This window comes from Perca flavescens, chromosome 16 (assembly GCF_004354835.1).
Source record: "Perca flavescens isolate YP-PL-M2 chromosome 16, PFLA_1.0, whole genome shotgun sequence".
NCBI classification, from domain to species: Eukaryota; Metazoa; Chordata; class Actinopteri; order Perciformes; family Percidae; genus Perca; species Perca flavescens.
In genome coordinates, this window is record NC_041346.1 from 21,832,796 (window position 1) to 21,850,981 (window position 18,186).

Genomic DNA, 18,186 nt, shown 5'->3' on the forward strand with positions numbered 1-18,186 from the left:
ATGCGGTGAGTCTTTTTGATTACATTTTTAGAGAGGTCAAGGTATAAACTTGAGAGCACTGAACCCCGTTCTTGGAATCCTCAAAATAAAGACACAAGTGTATCAACGAACAAGAACTTAATGAAATATGAATCGAAAGTTGTGTTTTTAATGTGAGGCAGCTGTTGGGAGCACTGACTAATTACAGCTTTTTGCTGTTCTTTTGAAGAAATTATTAAAAGTGCATGGAGCACATAATGTGCAGATCCAAAATGGAAGAAAGATTGCGTGAACCATTATATTGTCACATGAATATTTTGTTTTGTCATAAAAGTAACAAAAAGATGGGTAGAAAAAAAGATTCATGTCAATACAGTGGAAATTGAAAAGGCTCTTTAAACGTATAATACAATCAGCAGTTATCTGAGCAGTATATTTACTTGAGTGGATACCACAGAATAAGCGTTAGATAAGCCATAAGGTTAATAGTCTGTTTATCAGAACAAAGAAATGAAAAATGTATCGTTCAAGAGACTTCTAAACCTTTTGTACTTTGGTGTTCAACTCATTTTTAACCAATATTGGTTTGCTATTACTACTTTCTGTCACAAATATTTAATAAAATCAACTGCTTATCTTAAGAATGTGAAGAAAATGTCTCTACACTGGGTCATTTTCCTGCCAATTTTTGTTTACCAATTGTCTTTAGAAAGAAATGATGGTTTATTCTTAGGAAATAATTTAACTGGCAGAGGATTGTAGTATATTTTGTATTCTGAAATATTTTTTATCAGTGGTCATCCAAGCTACAGAGTATAATGGTTTAGTCTTTTAGGCACTGATGGCAGGTTTTAGTGTCTGACGTTTTTGAAGCCTCTCTCTGGTGATAATGTAATTGTTTGAGATGGAAAGTCAGTCGGGAGGCAGTTCAACTTTGTGTCAGTGGTGGTTTTCTTGTGGTCTTTCAACTCATTACAGATAAGTGCAAAACATGTGATTCTATAGTTTTGTTGAAGTTGTTAAAGTCAAACATTACCCAAAGATTTGTTTGAGAGTTGACTGGCATGGCTGGACTGTGGATCTGTCATGGGACTTTTATGATTGATGGGCATTCAAATGATTTACCATCTTGTGAAATTTCCCATCAACTGGGCAATTTCTTTTTTCTTTTTTTTTTACTTATCAATCATGAAAAGTAATCACAATACTTTTATTCTACTATTCTTGCTGACCAAAAGATGTTATTATATATTGTAATCTGCATAATTTCATTCAAGTGCATCAATTCTACATACGTCCGTATTTAAACAAAGTATTTCTTTGAAGCAATGTAAACGTGATTAACATACCGCTGTGGTTAATATGTATTTAGTTGACCAATAAACTAAAATCTTAGTGTTTCCTTAAAAAGCATGGTGGTAGTAGGTGAGTAGGGTGGAGAAGGGTAGTATTTTTGATGTACTGCCTCATTTCTGTTATTTTCTAATCAACGTATTTTCATATTTTTCGTATTTCATCAATATATCATGTTTTGGTTATATACATGCACAAATAATTTGTTTTTTTGTTGTGTTTTCAGCCCATTGCCAGTGTCAGCAAGGCTGGAGGGAGTATGAGAATAAATGTTACTTCTTTTCAACTGATACAAAGTCATGGATGGAGGCCAATGCATTTTGTTTGGGGCTTAACACCAACCTGATGAGCATTCTGGACATTCATGAAAGGGTGAGGAGGCACGCAGAGATTTAAGTTTGATAAATGTGCTCTTATCATTTCACACACTTGGGTTAATTTATTTTTATTTCTAGTTGTGGGTAAGGACACAAATTGGCACGGAGAGCTACTGGATCGGCCTAAATGACCAAATCTCAGAAGGTGTCTGGGAGTGGAGTGATGGGAGTCCTTTTTTACCATACATATCGTATGTAATACTGTTACCACTTAAATATCAGCAAAAGGAGTTACATTTATTAAAGTTGTACATGAATTAAAGTGTGATAACGGCCTTTTTTACTGAAGTTTATTATAAATAATTTCTCTCTTGTTTCAGATACTGGATGCAAGGCCAGCCTGATAACTGGGGCAATGAACCCGGGGAGGACTGTGGTCAGGTAGTAGGATCTAGCTTTGGACAGTGGAATGACGAGAACTGTGGTGTTAAGAGGAAATACATCTGCAAGTACATGAACCGTAAGTCCGCCAACTGTAAAACTGAAACTCTTTAAGGCTAAGTTTTTCTCTTCGGTTACATGGGTAACAGAAATGACATTTAACTCTAAGTGGAATAAGAGTTGTTTTCATTTATGATTTCTCTGAAGATTTGAATTTATGCTTAACCAATAATATTTGTATTATTTTCATGCAAAATTGATCAAATCTCAACTTAAATGAGCTCAGATCAGATACTGTATAGTTCCTCTAGATCATGGGCTGAACGAAGGGGACTTACTACTTCTAAAACATATTTTCTTTTCTGCTCTTTAGCAAATCCTAGCCCACAGTGTGACTTAGCCAACGGCTGGACACAGCACGGCTCCAACTGCTACAAATTGAAGGCGGACACCAGAAAGAGTTGGGCAGCAGCAAGACATGACTGTGTGCAGGATGGAGGAGACCTGGTGTCCATTGCCACAGCAGAAGAGGAACAGTATGTCACAGGATCACTGGACCCATCATGGATTGACCTCTGGATCGGGCTTTCCACACTGGTGAGAGGAGCATACTGGCATTAAGAAGCTCACTTGCCTCTTTATTATTTAATATTGGATATGAATATCGATTACATCAATGTTAATACGAGCTTTGATTCTTCAGAAATGCAACAAGATTTCATGTCAAGTTGAAGCAGGAAACAGTCAGTACACCTGGTCTGATGCTCTCCCAGCTGGGTACACAAACTGGGCGGACGGTGAACCTTCAGGGTAAAATATAAAACTGTTTGCTAGTCATTTAAATTAATATTAATTTGTGCTATCAAGGTTTAAACTCATGCTGTCCAACAGTGATACACAGGCCGGCTCATGTTCTGCAATCATCAAGGATTCATCAACTACATTTGGGAAATGGAGATCCCATGTGTGCAGATATGAGCGTCCTTACATGTGTAAAAGACCACTGAACAGTAAGATGGATTGTTTTGAAAATACACAAAGATGATATCTCTTATTTTTATTATAAAAGTATAACAATGTTGTTTAGATTCTTTCCTTTTTACCTCTAACATTTTCCTGCTGTTCCCCTAAAACTCCCCTGCAGCCATCTGCCCTTCTGGCTGGCTGAGCTTCGCTGGCAGTTGTTACTGGATGGTTAGTAATATCAATCTGTTGACCACCTGGCATGAGGCCAGCACCAAGTGCTCCGATATGGGGGCCCACCTGCTGATTATAAACAGGTAGGAACAATGTAACTTTTAAAAGATGAAATAGCACGATATTCCTCTTACAAATCAAAAGTTTAATTCATAAGCAGCCTGCTGCAACATGCATACAGATACTGTATGACCGCCACCCTTAACGTTGCTAATATCACCTAATGACTAATTTATACAATACTGAGTCGGTTTGCTGACTTTAGGACTACATTATGTTTTGGCCAGTGATTGATAAACACTTCAATGGTTTTACCCCAAAAGGTAAAGCTGTATTTATTGATTTTTTGGCAAAAAACAAGCTGAAAACACAAATTCAACATAATATTGGTGAATGTCTAATATTCACTCTCTTAGATCTGTTTTTGGTCTCCACCCCCTCCTAAGGGGAATATCTATCTCTATAGCTGCTAAATGCTCAACTATTTTACTACTAGCAGCTTTTACTGTTTGCCTTTTAGTGTAGCATAGTAGCTCTATCTGAGCTTTTTAACTTAAAACATTTGACTGCTGTGGAAAACCAAAAGAAATGAGCTAAAAGAGGCTAAAAGACTGAGTAGCTGAGCAGGACTGCAGGAAAACTGTAGAAATCTTACCCCGTCTGTCATTTTTGACCTATTCCTTATGCGCAGTCAAGAAGAACAGTTCTTCATAAATGGAAACCTTCCAGACTTTCACCAAGTTGACATTCCTGACATTTGGATCGGTTTATCAGGTACTCTTCACATTACATGTTTTGATGCTCACTATGAAACAGAAACAAAAATGTCTTGTTATCTTTACAATTAATGTGATTTGTGAAAATGCTCTTTCCATTCATTTTTGCGGTATGTGATGTTACCAGATAAGGACCAGGACGGGGATTTCAAATGGATGGATAAAGGAGCGATTACTTTTTCTAACTATGGTCCTGGTTGGCCTAGAAACACTGTTGGCACCTGGGACTGTGGACAAATCTTCACAGGTAGAATCCTGAACCATTTTAACCCCAAACTGACACTTTGGCAGGCATTGCAAGACCAACATCAGTTCATGTTCTCTTCCAGGAAATTATGAGGGCAAATGGGAAACAACTAGCTGCTTCAAGAGCATGGGTTACATTTGTGAGATGACAGGTGGACAGAACATCAAACCAACTTCAGCTCCTGGTCAGTCAGACTTCATGTTTCCTCCTCACATACTGACTAGCTAAAGCTGTGTTAATAACTTTTTAATAAAAGTTAATACATGTTTTTGCTTCAGATTCCCACTGTGACCCTGGATATTTGTTGTATGGGGAATTCTGCTATCACTTTGAGAGTGAGACCGTGAAAAACTGGCAGGATGCTGAGACTCACTGTAACAGAGAGCATGGTCACCTGGCCAGCTTCCACTCACAGGAAGAACTGAGTTTCCTAACTGGTAAGCGGCTAAGAAAGCATTCTAGTTCATCTAATCATCATTAAATAATTTATCAAGAAATTATATGTTATATGTATATATATGTTGTGAATGTAAAAATATTGTGCTTGGCTTTTATCTGCAGCTCACATGCCAGGGGAAGCCTGGGTTGGTTTGAATGATATCAATGTTGAAAATCAGTGGGTATACACCGATCTAACTCCTGCTGTAAGTGATGACACCATGAACATATTGTTTGATACATATACCTTTAAACTGCTATGAGTTTGACACCAAGAAATGAAATAATCATCTTGAACCCCCATAATCACAGACATTTGGAAATCATGTAAGATCCTGTTCTCTCCTCAATGTTCCACCAATAAAATGCTGCAGTCCGACTGTAAAGCTGCTCATGATGAAGCAACATTTGTTTCTTTGGCTATCAGGACCTCCTCCCATGGGCGACCAACCAGCCAGACAACTGGGAGGACAACGAGGACTGTGCGCACCTCAGAGGGATGGATCACCATGAACCTGGAAAACTCAATGATGATTTCTGCACCTCCACTAAGAAATTTATCTGCAAAAAAGGTTTGATACACTACTTTTTTTTTACCGTATGCCTCTTTTGTTGTATTCATTCTGTATTTTGTAGTGATTCTTTGCCTATGTCTCTCCATAGCCAAGGGACAAGGACCTCCTCCCCGGCCACCAACATCTGGACCAGGTTAACTTGATACTACACTGATCATTACACTTTAATTATGCTCTGAGTCCGATAATATGTGTGTTCATCTGGATATATGGACTGTTGTGTTTGTTACAGGATGGAATGAGAAATGTGGTTCTTGGATGGCTGACCCTTTTAACGACCACTGCTACCAGTTTAACTACCTGTCCATGAGGACGTGGGCAGAAGCTCGGGCCGACTGTGTCAACCAGGGAGGAGACCTCATCAGTATCACCGATCCCTTCGAACAAGCCTTCATACAAGGTATGACCTTTACATTTACATCTTTACTTTTTGTTCATGTTCTTCATTGAGAGTTCACATGAGTATATCAACAGGTATATGCATAACAGTTTACTTGAATATACCACATACGTTTTTGAAGGACTACATTAAAGCAAGTCTTTGTCCCAATTATGTCTGGAATTGAAATATCATAAGAAATAAGTTATAGAATAAAGTTGTACGTGAATTCTCGTCAGGCGGTGTCACCTTGTTTTGTAATATTGTAATATTCAGATATTTTCTAATACTACAATTTATATAATTATATAATAGTTAAATTTAATTCCACAGTGACTCTAATAATCTTTCATACTGTAATATAATATATATATATATATATATATATACTACCAATAAACAAATTTAAACCTTACATACTTTTCATTTTGAGGTTGCTTTAAAGCCACTGTGTGACTAGATAGATAGATTTTATTGATCACAAAAAAATGGGAAATTACAGTGTTGCAGCAGCTAAATATCAGACACACAGCACACATTAAATAATACGATACAATATACATGAAATAATAGAATACAATACAATACAATACAATACAAGGACAAATATTTAAAATATATACAAATAGCATCTTTAAGACTATTCTGAAGGCTTTTGTTTCTAGAAAAGTGAGACAATTCTGGTGAAAATTGGTCTAGTCTGTAGTCTATGTATGTGTTGCTTTCCTGTGTGGGAGAAGGTGTAGTGGTGTGTACTGGTATTTGCAACAGTGTTTATTTTAAATGCGGTACTACCACCAGGGGGCAACAACAGGCATTTGTCAATTTCTGCACATAGTGCTTTTAAAGAGGAACTTAACACCAAAAATCTTGTTTCCACTGACCTCCAGTGGTTTAACTTCTTACTTTGCTGCAGTGATGTACAGCTGGACTTCTGGACACAGTGACATCACTGTTGGTTGTGGAAGCAAGTTCAATAAAACATACTTCTAAAACTTTCTTCCAGACAAAACTTTCTCTGGTAGAAAGAAACTTTCCTCGAAATATTATTAAGCTTGACTCGCCCTAACTTGTATTTTGATGCTTCCTCTCAGGTTTGATCCAGCTGAGTCCCACAGGGATCTCTCTGTGGATGGGCGGTCATGATTCTGTCACCGAAGGCGGCTGGGAGTGGTCAGATGGTTCTCCTTTCAGATACATCCGCTGGAATACAGGTTAATTTAAAGCCAAATATATTATACACTATTTCTGTGAGCATATAAGAATCATTGTTTTGCAGAAAAATGACAACTCTAGTTTCAAACATTCTTCATGTTTCTTCACAGGTAACCCAGACAACTATTACGGTGAAGACTGCCTGTCTATTTTAATAAACAACGGCTACTGGAACGACGACAACTGTGAGAACAAAAGAGGATACATCTGCAAGCGGAAAGGTAAGATATGTTGCTTTAATTTTTATTGTTGACACTTGCAAACAGAAGACATTAATTGACCCTAAACCATTTATTTAGAGTGTTGACTGTAACACTATTCTCACATTTCCTCTTTCAGGAAAGACACCTGAGCCTCCTCCACCTCATGATGGTAACAATTCCTCACTATCTGGCATGGCTTCTGCACAGTGACTTCTTAAAACAAAACAAAATGTCATGATCAGTTATATTTGCACATCAACTATATAACTACAAATGGCATGAAACAGCAATGAATTTGCCATCAAGTAAATACTTGAAGTGTGAATCCTTCCTGCTCCAGGTTACATGACGGCGCTAGTGTGCCAGGACTCTTCTGCTGTCCTTCACTGTCCACATGGAAGTGTAATTAACGTCCAGTCGGCTTTCTACGGACGAAAGAGTGATGACATCTGTCCACACCTGGATGGTTCAGGGGGAGGTGCTGCACAGTACTCACTATGGCAATGTGTAGCCTATTGTTGCCTTTTGACATGAAATCGTATGCTGTATTAATAAGTAAATATTGATCTATGTTTAATCTAAATATAATCACTGTTCTGTAGGAAGCTGCACAGTGGAAGGTGTCCTTCCTTACATTAGAAAGCAATGTGACAACCATCCTCACTGCTTTGCATTCGCCCATGTGGAGGCGGACCCCTGTCCCACAGTTTCCAAATACCTTGAGATCGTCTACAGCTGTGAACAAAAAGGTGGGCTCTTCTTTTCGTTTTTTTATTAATTTTAGCAGTTTAAAATCCAACCTCCATGTCTGCCGGAGTATCACAAAATGCCCCAGAATATTTTACAATCAAAGCTTTGATTTGTGATTTGGCTGCTCACAGTGTGTCTGCAAGGCCTGGGTGTCGAGGACGGGAACATCACGGACTCCCAGCTCTCTGCTTCGTCCTCCACTGGTCTCTTCACTCCCCACAAAGCTCGTTTGAATGGAAATTCCTGCTGGATGCCTTCAGGAAGCCGTATGTACCAACCCAGCTGTCACACATACAAATAACATTTTAATCGATTGTTTTTATTTGATGTTGAATCAGTATCCTCACATTAACTTCATTCTATATATAATGTCCCATCTTCCAGCAACTTCAAGCTGGATCCAGGTAAATCTGGGCCAGACCAGAAAAGTAACAGGAATAGTAATCCAGGGTTGCCCTGAAAATGACCACTGGCTCACCAAATTTAAGATCCAGCACAGTACGGACGGAACAAGCTGGACCGACTACACTGCTGACGGCCAGGTGAGTAAGCAGAGACGGCCACCTGCTGAACTTAAACCTTCCTGGTTCAAAACCAAACCGTGAAGACGGAGGACAGTTTGTCACTCTGGATTTTCTTGATTTCCAGTTTTTCCCAGGCTCAACAGACAGAAACAGTCCTGAAACTCAGCTACTGGGTACACCTGTGTCAGCCCAGTATGTCCGCATTCTCCCACTGGAGTTCAGCGGTCAGGCAGGCCTTCGCTTCGACGTCTTAGGGTGCACACCAGACTGTAAGAAAAACACTTCAAAGTCAAAGTAAACGTTATTATCCTGTAATGTGAAATTCATGTGGTCTTACACACCTAGTGTTACAAACCTATATATTCAAAAATAAATACTTACTTATTATTGTTCAGAATCTGCTGTGATAGTGTTGTCACAAATAAACACTGATGGTCAATAATGAAAAATTGTGGTTCAACAGATGCAATCACATGCGCCAATGTGCCCAACTTCAACTTTGCCAATGATAAAATGACGTAAGTGAAACCTGGAATAACATTTTTACACATATAGTGATGTACTTCATATTATATGTAGCCTTTGTATTCTGTTCTGTGTGATATTTTGTGATATTTCCGTTCATCATACACACTGAAGCAACAGATTTCCATTTGTCTTTCAGTGTTCATTGTCCAGCTAGCTGTGCCAATGCTAATTACAGAGTGTACGGCACTACAGTATATCGTGGGGTATGTGAGCGTATTGTCTAATCTGTATCACAACTTCAGTACAGTATTGAGGAAAGATTTTTTTTTTTTTTATAGAAATATATATAGTTCTCTCTCTGCTCTGTCTCCTCTAACAGGACTCAAACATCTGTGCTGCAGCTATCCATGCTGGAGTGATATTAAATGACATCGGAGGAGACTGTACTTTGTTGAAAGCTGCAGGACAGAACTTTTATGCGGGCTCCACCAGGAATGGCATCACCTCAAGACAGTAAGCAGCAGAGTTTCAAACTAAATCCCTTTTTCGTGCAACAGTCTTGGGAGGCTAATTTAGTGACTCATTTATTTTTCTACAGATTTGATGGAAACTATGCTGTGTCTTACACTTTTGCAGATGGGGGTGAGTTGAGATGCATTTACTAAATGAATCTCTTTCCTCTGAGCAGGCCATTCTTTTTGTGTGTTTTACTGTGTGTGTGTGTGTGTATTTTTTTAGTTCACGATGATTGCACTGATTCTGAATTCTGTTCTACAGAGCTTAGGTGTTCAGGGCCTGACTGGTACGAGTTTGGAGACTTCTGCTACAAACCTTTTCAAGACAAAAAAACATGGCATGGTGCCCAGCACACCTGCAGGACTATTGGTGCTCAACTCGTATCCATCCTCTCGATGAAGGAGCAGAGCTGGCTGGAAAGCTACTTGTACATGGGTATGTATCTGGAAAAATAGGAGATTAAAGCTGGTTTCATTAGAAAAAAATTAGAAAGGAGGTTGAAGGAAAAGGTAACACCTAAAATGAACTTTTATTCTCTCCCACATAAAGCATTTAGGGTTAGTGATTACATTTTGACTCTGCCAGTTTGTGGCCTTTGGTAGGCTGCTGAGATAGAGAAAAGAAAAAGAAAAACATTAAAAATATTAAAAATTATTAAAAATATCGAATTGAATTTATTCTGAGGTTGTTTTTTTACAGCCACCAGTGACGTGTGGACTGGTCTGAGTGACCTGGTTGTGACTGGTATGTACACCTGGTCTGATGATCACATGGTTACCTTCACTTACTGGGCTCCAGGGGAACCCAACAACCACGATGGGTTCAGTGAAGACTGTGTTGAGATGTTACACCAGGTGAGAAGGATTGAAATAACTCATATACTAGTAATATACATTTTATACTACAGATTCAAAGCCAAAATCTGACAAAAGTGTACCCTTATTCTTTTTGCAGTGAATTGTGGTCATTTTGATGTTAATTTCATCTTTTCCAGACTGGACGATGGAATGACGTGTCCTGTACAGAACTCAATACCTACATATGTAAAATGCCCAAAGCACATTACCCAGTGCCCTCTGTAAAACCCACTGTGTATGGGTGTGCTCAGGTAGGACAAACTCCACCCATACATTTCATTTTTTTTATTTTTCTGTTCTCTATCCAAGCTTAGACCTGAGTAATGATGCTATAAAAACGGTGCATGTTGTGTAACGAGATACGTCTGTGATATGTGTCAGGGCTGGGATGCATACGGCTACTCCTGCTACTGGATGGAGGAGACCACCAGGAGCTGGTCAGAGGCAAAGGATTTCTGTAAAGAGAAGGACGGCTTCTTACTGCACATCGGAGACATGTGAGTGACAACCTATCCCCAGTCCTATTGTCCACCTTTTTGATGAATGAAGTCAGTTTCTTTATTTATTCAGAATGTTTGAACTACCTCACTTGTTACATTCTTGCCTAAAGGTCTTCTCCCTTTCTCAGACTTCTTTATGTTCTACTGTTCTGGACAGCAATAGTGTAATACATTATTTGCAGGGACACAGTTGTGTTAATTGTTCCCTTCCCGTCATCATTTAAGGATGCGTGCGATGTGGAGTGTGAGGGAATTAAATGTTATTGTGATGTTTCCCTTTAGAATTTCTCTTTGTCACATTTCTGATCTGTAACTTGTTAAAACACACGATACATTTATAATGGTGGGAGATTTAGTGTCTTGGTAAGATTGATTCGGTCATGATAAAGGAAAAACCTGGTTAGCCATAGTTTTTAATTGAATCTATTTGTCTTTTACTGCAGTTATGAGCAGGCCCATTTTACAGTGGCACTGTCAGGAAAGACGGGTATGTGGTGGATCGGCCTGCGTGCTAAAGGAGAGGCAGGTGGAGGGGTCGACTACATCTGGGACAACGGCTCACCTCTCACCTTCACTCACTGGGACATAGATCAGCCAGGTACAGCACTAACTAAACACTAACCCTAATATCAGCTGGACAGGATGAGACATGTATGATACAGTACATACACAATGGAAAATGTCCTTTCTGTCTCTAGATAACGGGGATGGGACTTGTGTGGCTATGACAACGGGTCAGATTGGTGGTTTCTGGGATGACCAGCAGTGCTCAGAGAAACACGCCTTTGTCTGTGAGAAACCCAGGCCTGACATCACCCCACCCACTAAGCCCCCGACTCCTCCTCCTTCACAGGGCTGTGCTGATAGCTGGACGGCTCTGCCTCACTTCAGAAACTGTTATAAGGTATATAAAGAAGTGAATTAAACACGATTCTCTGCAGGGGTCAGCGCTGATTTAATGGCTAATTTATTGCAGCTCTTCCACAATTTGGGCTGGTCCAAGAAGAAGAGCTGGGGGGCAGCACATGAGGACTGTGTCGCCAGAGGAGCTAACCTGGTCAGCATCCACAGTCAGGAGGAGGAAGAGTTCCTGTCTCTCTACAGCAAAGGCAGCAGCAAGTGGATAGGCCTCAAGCACAACCCAACAGAAGGAGGTGAGTATAATGTGTGTTTCATACACACATCTCCCTGGTGGAAGGTAATTGGGATACAAATAAAGAATACACACACAAAAAAAAAACAACTCATGACTATTCCCATCATGTAGGTTATTCTTGGAGCGACGGCACACCTCTCTCTCACACCAACTGGGGCAGCGGGGAGCCCAACAACCATGAGGGCCGCGAGGAGTGTGTTGAGATGGTGAGCAGCAGCAACGGGACCTACTCCTGGTGGAACGATCTCAACTGTGACGCTCACCAGGACTGGATATGCATGATTACTAAAGGAAAGAACCCCATCCTGCCCCCAGTGCCCCCACCTCCACTCCCAGGTAAACCGCTCCCACAATGCCCTTGTCCTACCTGCATGAACAAGTTTTTGTCATTTGTTCAATTAGAAATGTTCATTTAGAGCTGAGGTAGCAGAGAGCAACTTTTACAAAGCTTCGACTTTAATGTTTGACAAGTGTGAAACTTTACCTTCGATACAGCATGTTTGGCAATATTTATCTGCGCAAAAATGTGTTTCATTCCGATTAAATAAAGGCTGGTTATAAAATATTGTATGGCAAAAATAAATAAATTCTAAGAAAAATACACTACAGGTAAAACAGCAGCAGAGGTGGAAAGAGTAGAATTATGTTTGCTACTCAAATAGTGGCACTGTTACTTTATTGCAGTGTCTTACTTCAGTAAAACATTACTGGATATCAAGATTTCAAGCTAAAATGATAATAAAAAAAAAACAGTGAACAAAATAACACACTCAATGTCAAAGGCCATTTACAGGCAAATACAGCCAACTGTAAATAAATTACTCGTTTGATACCTACACTGCATCAAAAATCACTTAATATACTTTATTGCACTTTATTTACCCTCCGCTATTATATTTGAGTGTCCTACTTCTGAGTGACACATTTATGCACAATGTAGTAAAATTCCCCACAATGGAACAAAAAAAAAAAGAGTATCTGTGAACAATTCCACAAAGCAATTCTTCTTTTATAGATGCAAAAATTACAGTTGTGCGACACTACACCTCTGTGATGATGCAAAATGATAAGACATAAGTGTCAGAAATTTTAATTTATTGCTCACTATATGGTAAATTAGAGTTTCTGATATATAAATATGTAGAGATTAGTAAATGTAGCCTGATGGACCCGACATACCTCATATATATTTATGTGATAGGCTTTTTGTAAGTGTAATGAAGTAAAACAATGAGCAGATCATATTCATGTTTGTTTCCTCAACCCTCAGCTCCTGATTGTGGTACTAACCTTGGCTGGAGGAAGAACAACAACATCTGCTACTACTACAACGACACCGACATTGTGGACTTCCACACAGCTATGAGACGCTGTCACCAGGAGAAGGCCTTACTCGTCTCCATCCTAAACAAAGACGAACAGGCATATGTTAACAGCATGGTATGCCTCTTTTTCTTTAGAATACTGTAAGATTTTACCGTGAAATATGTTTGTGTCATGTTGTACTGCTCTTCCAGGTGGGGACAGGCCAGGTGGCTGCAGCTTGGATTGGAATGAGGATGTTTGGCATTGCTGGTGGAGAATACATGTATGTGCATTTCTGTGTGTTGGAGCTGAGGTTAATTTAAAGGGAGAACCTCCCTAGAATTTGCATGTTATTTTCATAATCTTGTACTGCTCACTTTTTTGTAAACTTGACTGTTAGTTTATAATCTGAGCATCAGACTGACAAACTGACGAGTTTGGAGACTTCTGGTGAGGATGGCATTAGATACAAATAAGTGGCAAGACATTATGAAAGCACTCACATTAAGTGAAATATAAAGAGGTGCTGATTTAAAGTGACACAAGTCCCTAATTCAGTATCAATAGAAAAACTCCAAAATGTGTCAGGCTGATGGTATCATCAATTTGAGCCTTGGTGCTGTGAGGTCTGTACAGTAGATGTTGATATTCCTGTCCAAATCACTGCAACAGCATGTAAATTCTGCTCCAGGGAGGTATTTCTCTTTATAATGTGCACATAAAAGGTCAATGCCAAGTTTCTCGGTTTTATCTGCACAGGTGGGTGGACTTCTCCCCTGTGACGTACACTCACTGGGGTCCAGGTGAGCCCAACAACGCCAACGGGGAGGAACAGTGCGTTCAGATGAACAGACATCAAGGTATTGAAATTCTAATTATTGTGCCGAACGGTTTGCTGAACACACTCCTGTTGGTGATATTTACAATGAACTCTGGCTTGGTAAGGTGGGTGGAACGATGCCAACTGTGGTCGGGCTGGAGCAGGTTACGTCTGTAAGAAGTTCCCCGGAGATATTCACACCCCTCCTCCACCCACACAGCCCTGGGAGGGCAACTGCCCGGCAGGTAACACACATTTTTTGTGTTATTTGAAAAAAAATGCAGGTTATATGTAGATGTATGTCCTATTTTAGAGCACAGTTTCTCAAAGTGCAGCACTTAGTCATCATACTTTTTTTTATTTGACATACTACACTATAACTTTCTATGGCGTTTTAATGACATACTATATTATGATATATTTTGTATTTTTTTGAATCAATGTTGTTAAGTACCTTTATTTATCCATGGATTATCCAAAAAAGACCTGCATGGTTATTTTATCTTTCAACCACTATTTCTGAAAATGTACTATTTAACAATATTATAAATTATTATTAGCATTTTATCTATATTGCCTCAGAGAGTATTCTGAAGTAATTTCCCGATATCAAGATGTGAGCAAGACACATTAAACTGGGCTTTGTTGTTTGGAGCTGCCGGCCCCGCCTTATCCATTACTTACTACACATCATGTACTATCATTATTGCATTAAAAGTAGTTTATTGTACATACACAAATACATGCGTTTACCATTGAGCTGTGATTATACAACCAATAACCATCAATGAAATATGATTCCTACAATGTCACCTAGTTACACTCCTTTCCTCCAGGTTGGATGCGTTTCAAGGATAAATGCTTCATGTTCAAAGGGAAGAAAAATGACATTAAAGCCAACTGGTCTTATGCTCGGAACTGGTGCAAAGACCAAGGAGGAGAGCTGGCAGTTATTGATGACCAGTACGAGAATGGTAAGATAGATCTATGAGAAGTAAACAGTCCAGTGGCTCCAGGTCAAAGAGAATGCTCTCTAAATTGTCACCCTCTCCTCTCTTCCAGACTTTGTTTCTAGTTACCTGAGGGACCTGAGGGGTCCCACGTGGATCGGCCTGTCAGATCTCTTGTTAGAGAATCAGTATGCCTGGAGTGACGGGGTCAGCCCTGTGCTGTACACCAACTGGAACGACAAGGAGCCTAACAATGCAGGAGGAACGGTGAGAATACTTTCCTTACACTACAGAGTTATTTATGATAATTGGAGCAAAGCAGGTGGGGAATAGTATGAATCTTGTACTCACAAAAGACAGACAGGACTACACACATGCTTAAAAAAAGCTCCCTTATATAGTTAGATATCTTGAAGCTTCCTTGTCCTTCTCAACAGGAACACTGTGTGGCGATGGCTCACAGTCACCTGGTTAGCGGCAAGTGGAACGATGACGCCTGTCATAGGGATCATAGCTTTGTCTGCTACAGGAAGAAATGTCAGTAAACACGCCAGTTGTTATTCTTTCTGCTCAAATAACATTCATTTCCTTTTAGTAAGATAAATAGAAAACATCCCAAACATTTAGCAGCTAAATCCCTGTTCAGACCTTACTGAAAAGACATTTCTTCATCTGCTTCCACATCAGCGAGCAGCATCAATCCTCCACCCCCAACCAAGAGCCCCTGCCCAGCTGGCTACATCTCCTGGTACCAGAACTGCTACAAGCTGGTGGAGGAGCCGGCGACCTGGGACAAGGCTCAGACGTCCTGCGAGCAGCAGGGAGGCGACCTGGCCAGCATCGACATGAGCTACGACCAGGCCTTCGTCGCTGGAGTGGTCCTGCAGGGCAGAGCCGACGCCTGGATCGGACTCCGGCGCAAGGTGCTGTCATAGAGGGAACACACAAAAGTTAACCTAAACTAAAATGTCATTACATTAAAGCCCTGAAAACTTGGTTTCCAATCCAAACTACTTATGTATAAAAAGCATCCTTAAGTTTTCTTATTATTTAAGTTTAACACTCAAAAGCTCAGCTAGTGTCAGGTCAGACTAAACAACCCACTAACTTCCAGTAAATGAATCAATACAACAATATAAAAATAGTCCACTAGAAGTAAAAGTCCTGCATTCAAAATATTACTTAATAAAAGTACATTAGTATAATCAGCCAATAATACAGTTTGCCGTTGACGTTATTGAAATAAAAGCATATGAAAAGTTTAGAGAGGAACTGTTTCGGAAACTGCAGTTGGGAAAATATCTGTAAACTTTAACCAATAAAGCCAAGCTTATATTTTCTTGTAATGTAGGATGATGGCTCCTACATGTGGACAGATGGCTGGCCAGTTTTTTTCACTCAGTGGGGACCAGGAGAACCCAGCAACATTAAGGATGAGGGCTGCGTGAGTATGCACGCTTCACGCGCATTCCACGGGACCTGGAATGATACTAAGTGTGACCAAGCTAAACCCTACATCTGCAAGATCTCCTCAGGTACGTAACACAAACTGAACTGACTTTTGCTTTTTCTTCCTTTTCTCTAATCTGTCGTTTACACATAAAAAGCTTAATTTAGTCTTGAAGCGTTGATGATGTAACTTATATCATCCCTCAGAGAAACCGCCGCCGACTCCTGCCCCTGGTGACGGGAAGTGTCCGCTATTCTGGATACACTACGGCCGCTACTGTTACTACGTGCACAACGGTAAACAGGGTTTCTCTTGGCCAGACTCCCTTCACTACTGCCAGTCGGCCAAGGCAAATCTGGTGTCCATCCACAGCAGAGCGGAGGTGGAGTTCCTCAGGAACCTCAACTACACCAAATATCACAACATCTGGATCGGCCTCACCAGGGACCGCAACTGTGAGTGTAGAAATGAACATGGACTTGACCTGATCTTTAAATTACACGGATACAGTATATGTGCACTAACCTTTTTTGATGCTGCACCTTGTATGATTTTCTAGTTGGCTGGGGCTGGACAGATCAGACATCTCTGGGCTTCGTCAACTGGGCTCCAGGTGAGCCCAACGCAGCCTTTCACCCTGGGGAGGTAGGCGAGGAGAACTGCGTGGAGATGTACGAGGACGGACGCTGGAATGACAACAACTGCCTGCAGAAGAGAGGCTTTGCATGCCGCCACCGCCAGTGTAAGGATATTTTTTTTTTATTGTTTGACATTTGGATAAAATACAGCCTGCAGCCTTCATTTTGCTTCTCAAAGCTCTCAGGAGAGAAAAAAAAAAGTAAGAAAAGTTTCTAACTGTGACATAATTAACAGCAGATTAACAGCTTCTTTGTGTGAAACCCTATTTTCAGATTATACAACAGATGATGGCGGTAATCCAATTATCCCCACCGATGCTCCAAACGTCAGCAGTAAGTGGGACAAAGTGCCAAATGCAATTTCCTTAAGTCATTTTTTTTTATTTTTTTTTTACCTTCTGCTTTTCTTTCCCAGTTTATTCAGTTGTAAATAACGAATGACATGTTTGAGTGTTCTTTAAAAACTCTTAAAATTAAAAATATATTTTTAACCTGCTGACACATCTGCTATACATTTGTACAGATGGAGGGGTGATAGCCGGCGCTATCATTGCAGCCATTGTGGTTTGCAGCTTGATAGCTGGATTGCTGTACTATGTTTTCAGTGTCCGAGGCTATAAACTGAGCGGTTTGAGCCTGCCAACGAAAACAACCACTCCTGTTGATGTGGTAAGTTATTGATTAGCCTGTAATGGTGGAGTATGAACACGTGATTACGTTTTTATGGGAGTATGAATGCTAAATTGTGTCATTCTTCTGTTGCAGCCTGCTTTCACCAACCCCAACTTTTCAGGAGAATCAGACACATAGACAGACCATCCTTTAAGTTTTGTACAGTACATTGAATTTTTTTTCAAATCAGTGATAGTGTAATTTTTAAGTTTCCAGAGTGCTATAAGATTGAACTCTTTGTATATATTGTAATACACTAATAAAAATAATTTGTAAACTTTGTTTTAAAGTGTCGCACTTACATTTTTGGGGTGCAACAGTTGTAATGTTTACAGCAATCTGTGCCACACGGCCAAAGTAATTCAGAAATGTTGTCTATGAAACTCACTGTTAATGTGTTATTTACTGACCTTTACCACGAAATTGTGTAATTCTTGTTTCCTTAATAAAATGAGTAAAC

At 39.9% G+C, this 18,186-nt stretch overlaps 1 protein-coding gene across 1 annotated transcript; it reads left to right on the plus strand.

Annotated features, from left to right (window-relative positions):
- On the plus strand, positions 1–18,132 carry LOC114571359 (macrophage mannose receptor 1). The gene is made up of 48 exons (XM_028602256.1): positions 1–5; positions 2,030–2,169; positions 2,464–2,687; positions 2,794–2,867; positions 2,958–3,100; positions 3,235–3,370; positions 3,979–4,061; positions 4,191–4,310; positions 4,393–4,494; positions 4,589–4,747; positions 4,872–4,954; positions 5,176–5,320; positions 5,412–5,456; positions 5,556–5,723; positions 6,797–6,916; positions 7,028–7,138; positions 7,257–7,289; positions 7,461–7,598; positions 7,723–7,869; positions 8,002–8,136; positions 8,255–8,412; positions 8,519–8,663; positions 8,858–8,912; positions 9,059–9,125; positions 9,242–9,375; positions 9,461–9,504; positions 9,640–9,813; positions 10,078–10,232; positions 10,373–10,486; positions 10,617–10,732; positions 11,179–11,333; positions 11,434–11,639; positions 11,712–11,889; positions 12,003–12,227; positions 13,162–13,331; positions 13,409–13,479; positions 13,956–14,056; positions 14,142–14,261; positions 14,853–14,990; positions 15,079–15,233; positions 15,404–15,503; positions 15,654–15,889; positions 16,318–16,501; positions 16,623–16,871; positions 16,976–17,158; positions 17,328–17,387; positions 17,578–17,723; positions 17,820–18,132. Exons 1-48 carry the CDS (start codon positions 1–3, stop codon positions 17,862–17,864), a joined length of 6,195 nt encoding a protein of 2,064 aa, XP_028458057.1. The 3' UTR covers positions 17,865–18,132.
- The last annotated feature ends 54 nt before the right edge of the window (positions 18,133–18,186 follow it).

Coding starts and splice junctions, on each gene's coding strand:
- LOC114571359 (XM_028602256.1), top strand. Junction 5,321..5,411: donor GAAATTTATCTGCAAAAAAG/GTTTGATACACT, acceptor GTCTCTCCATAG/CCAAGGGACAAGGACCTCCT. Junction 8,664..8,857: donor CTTAGGGTGCACACCAGACT/GTAAGAAAAACA, acceptor GTGGTTCAACAG/ATGCAATCACATGCGCCAAT.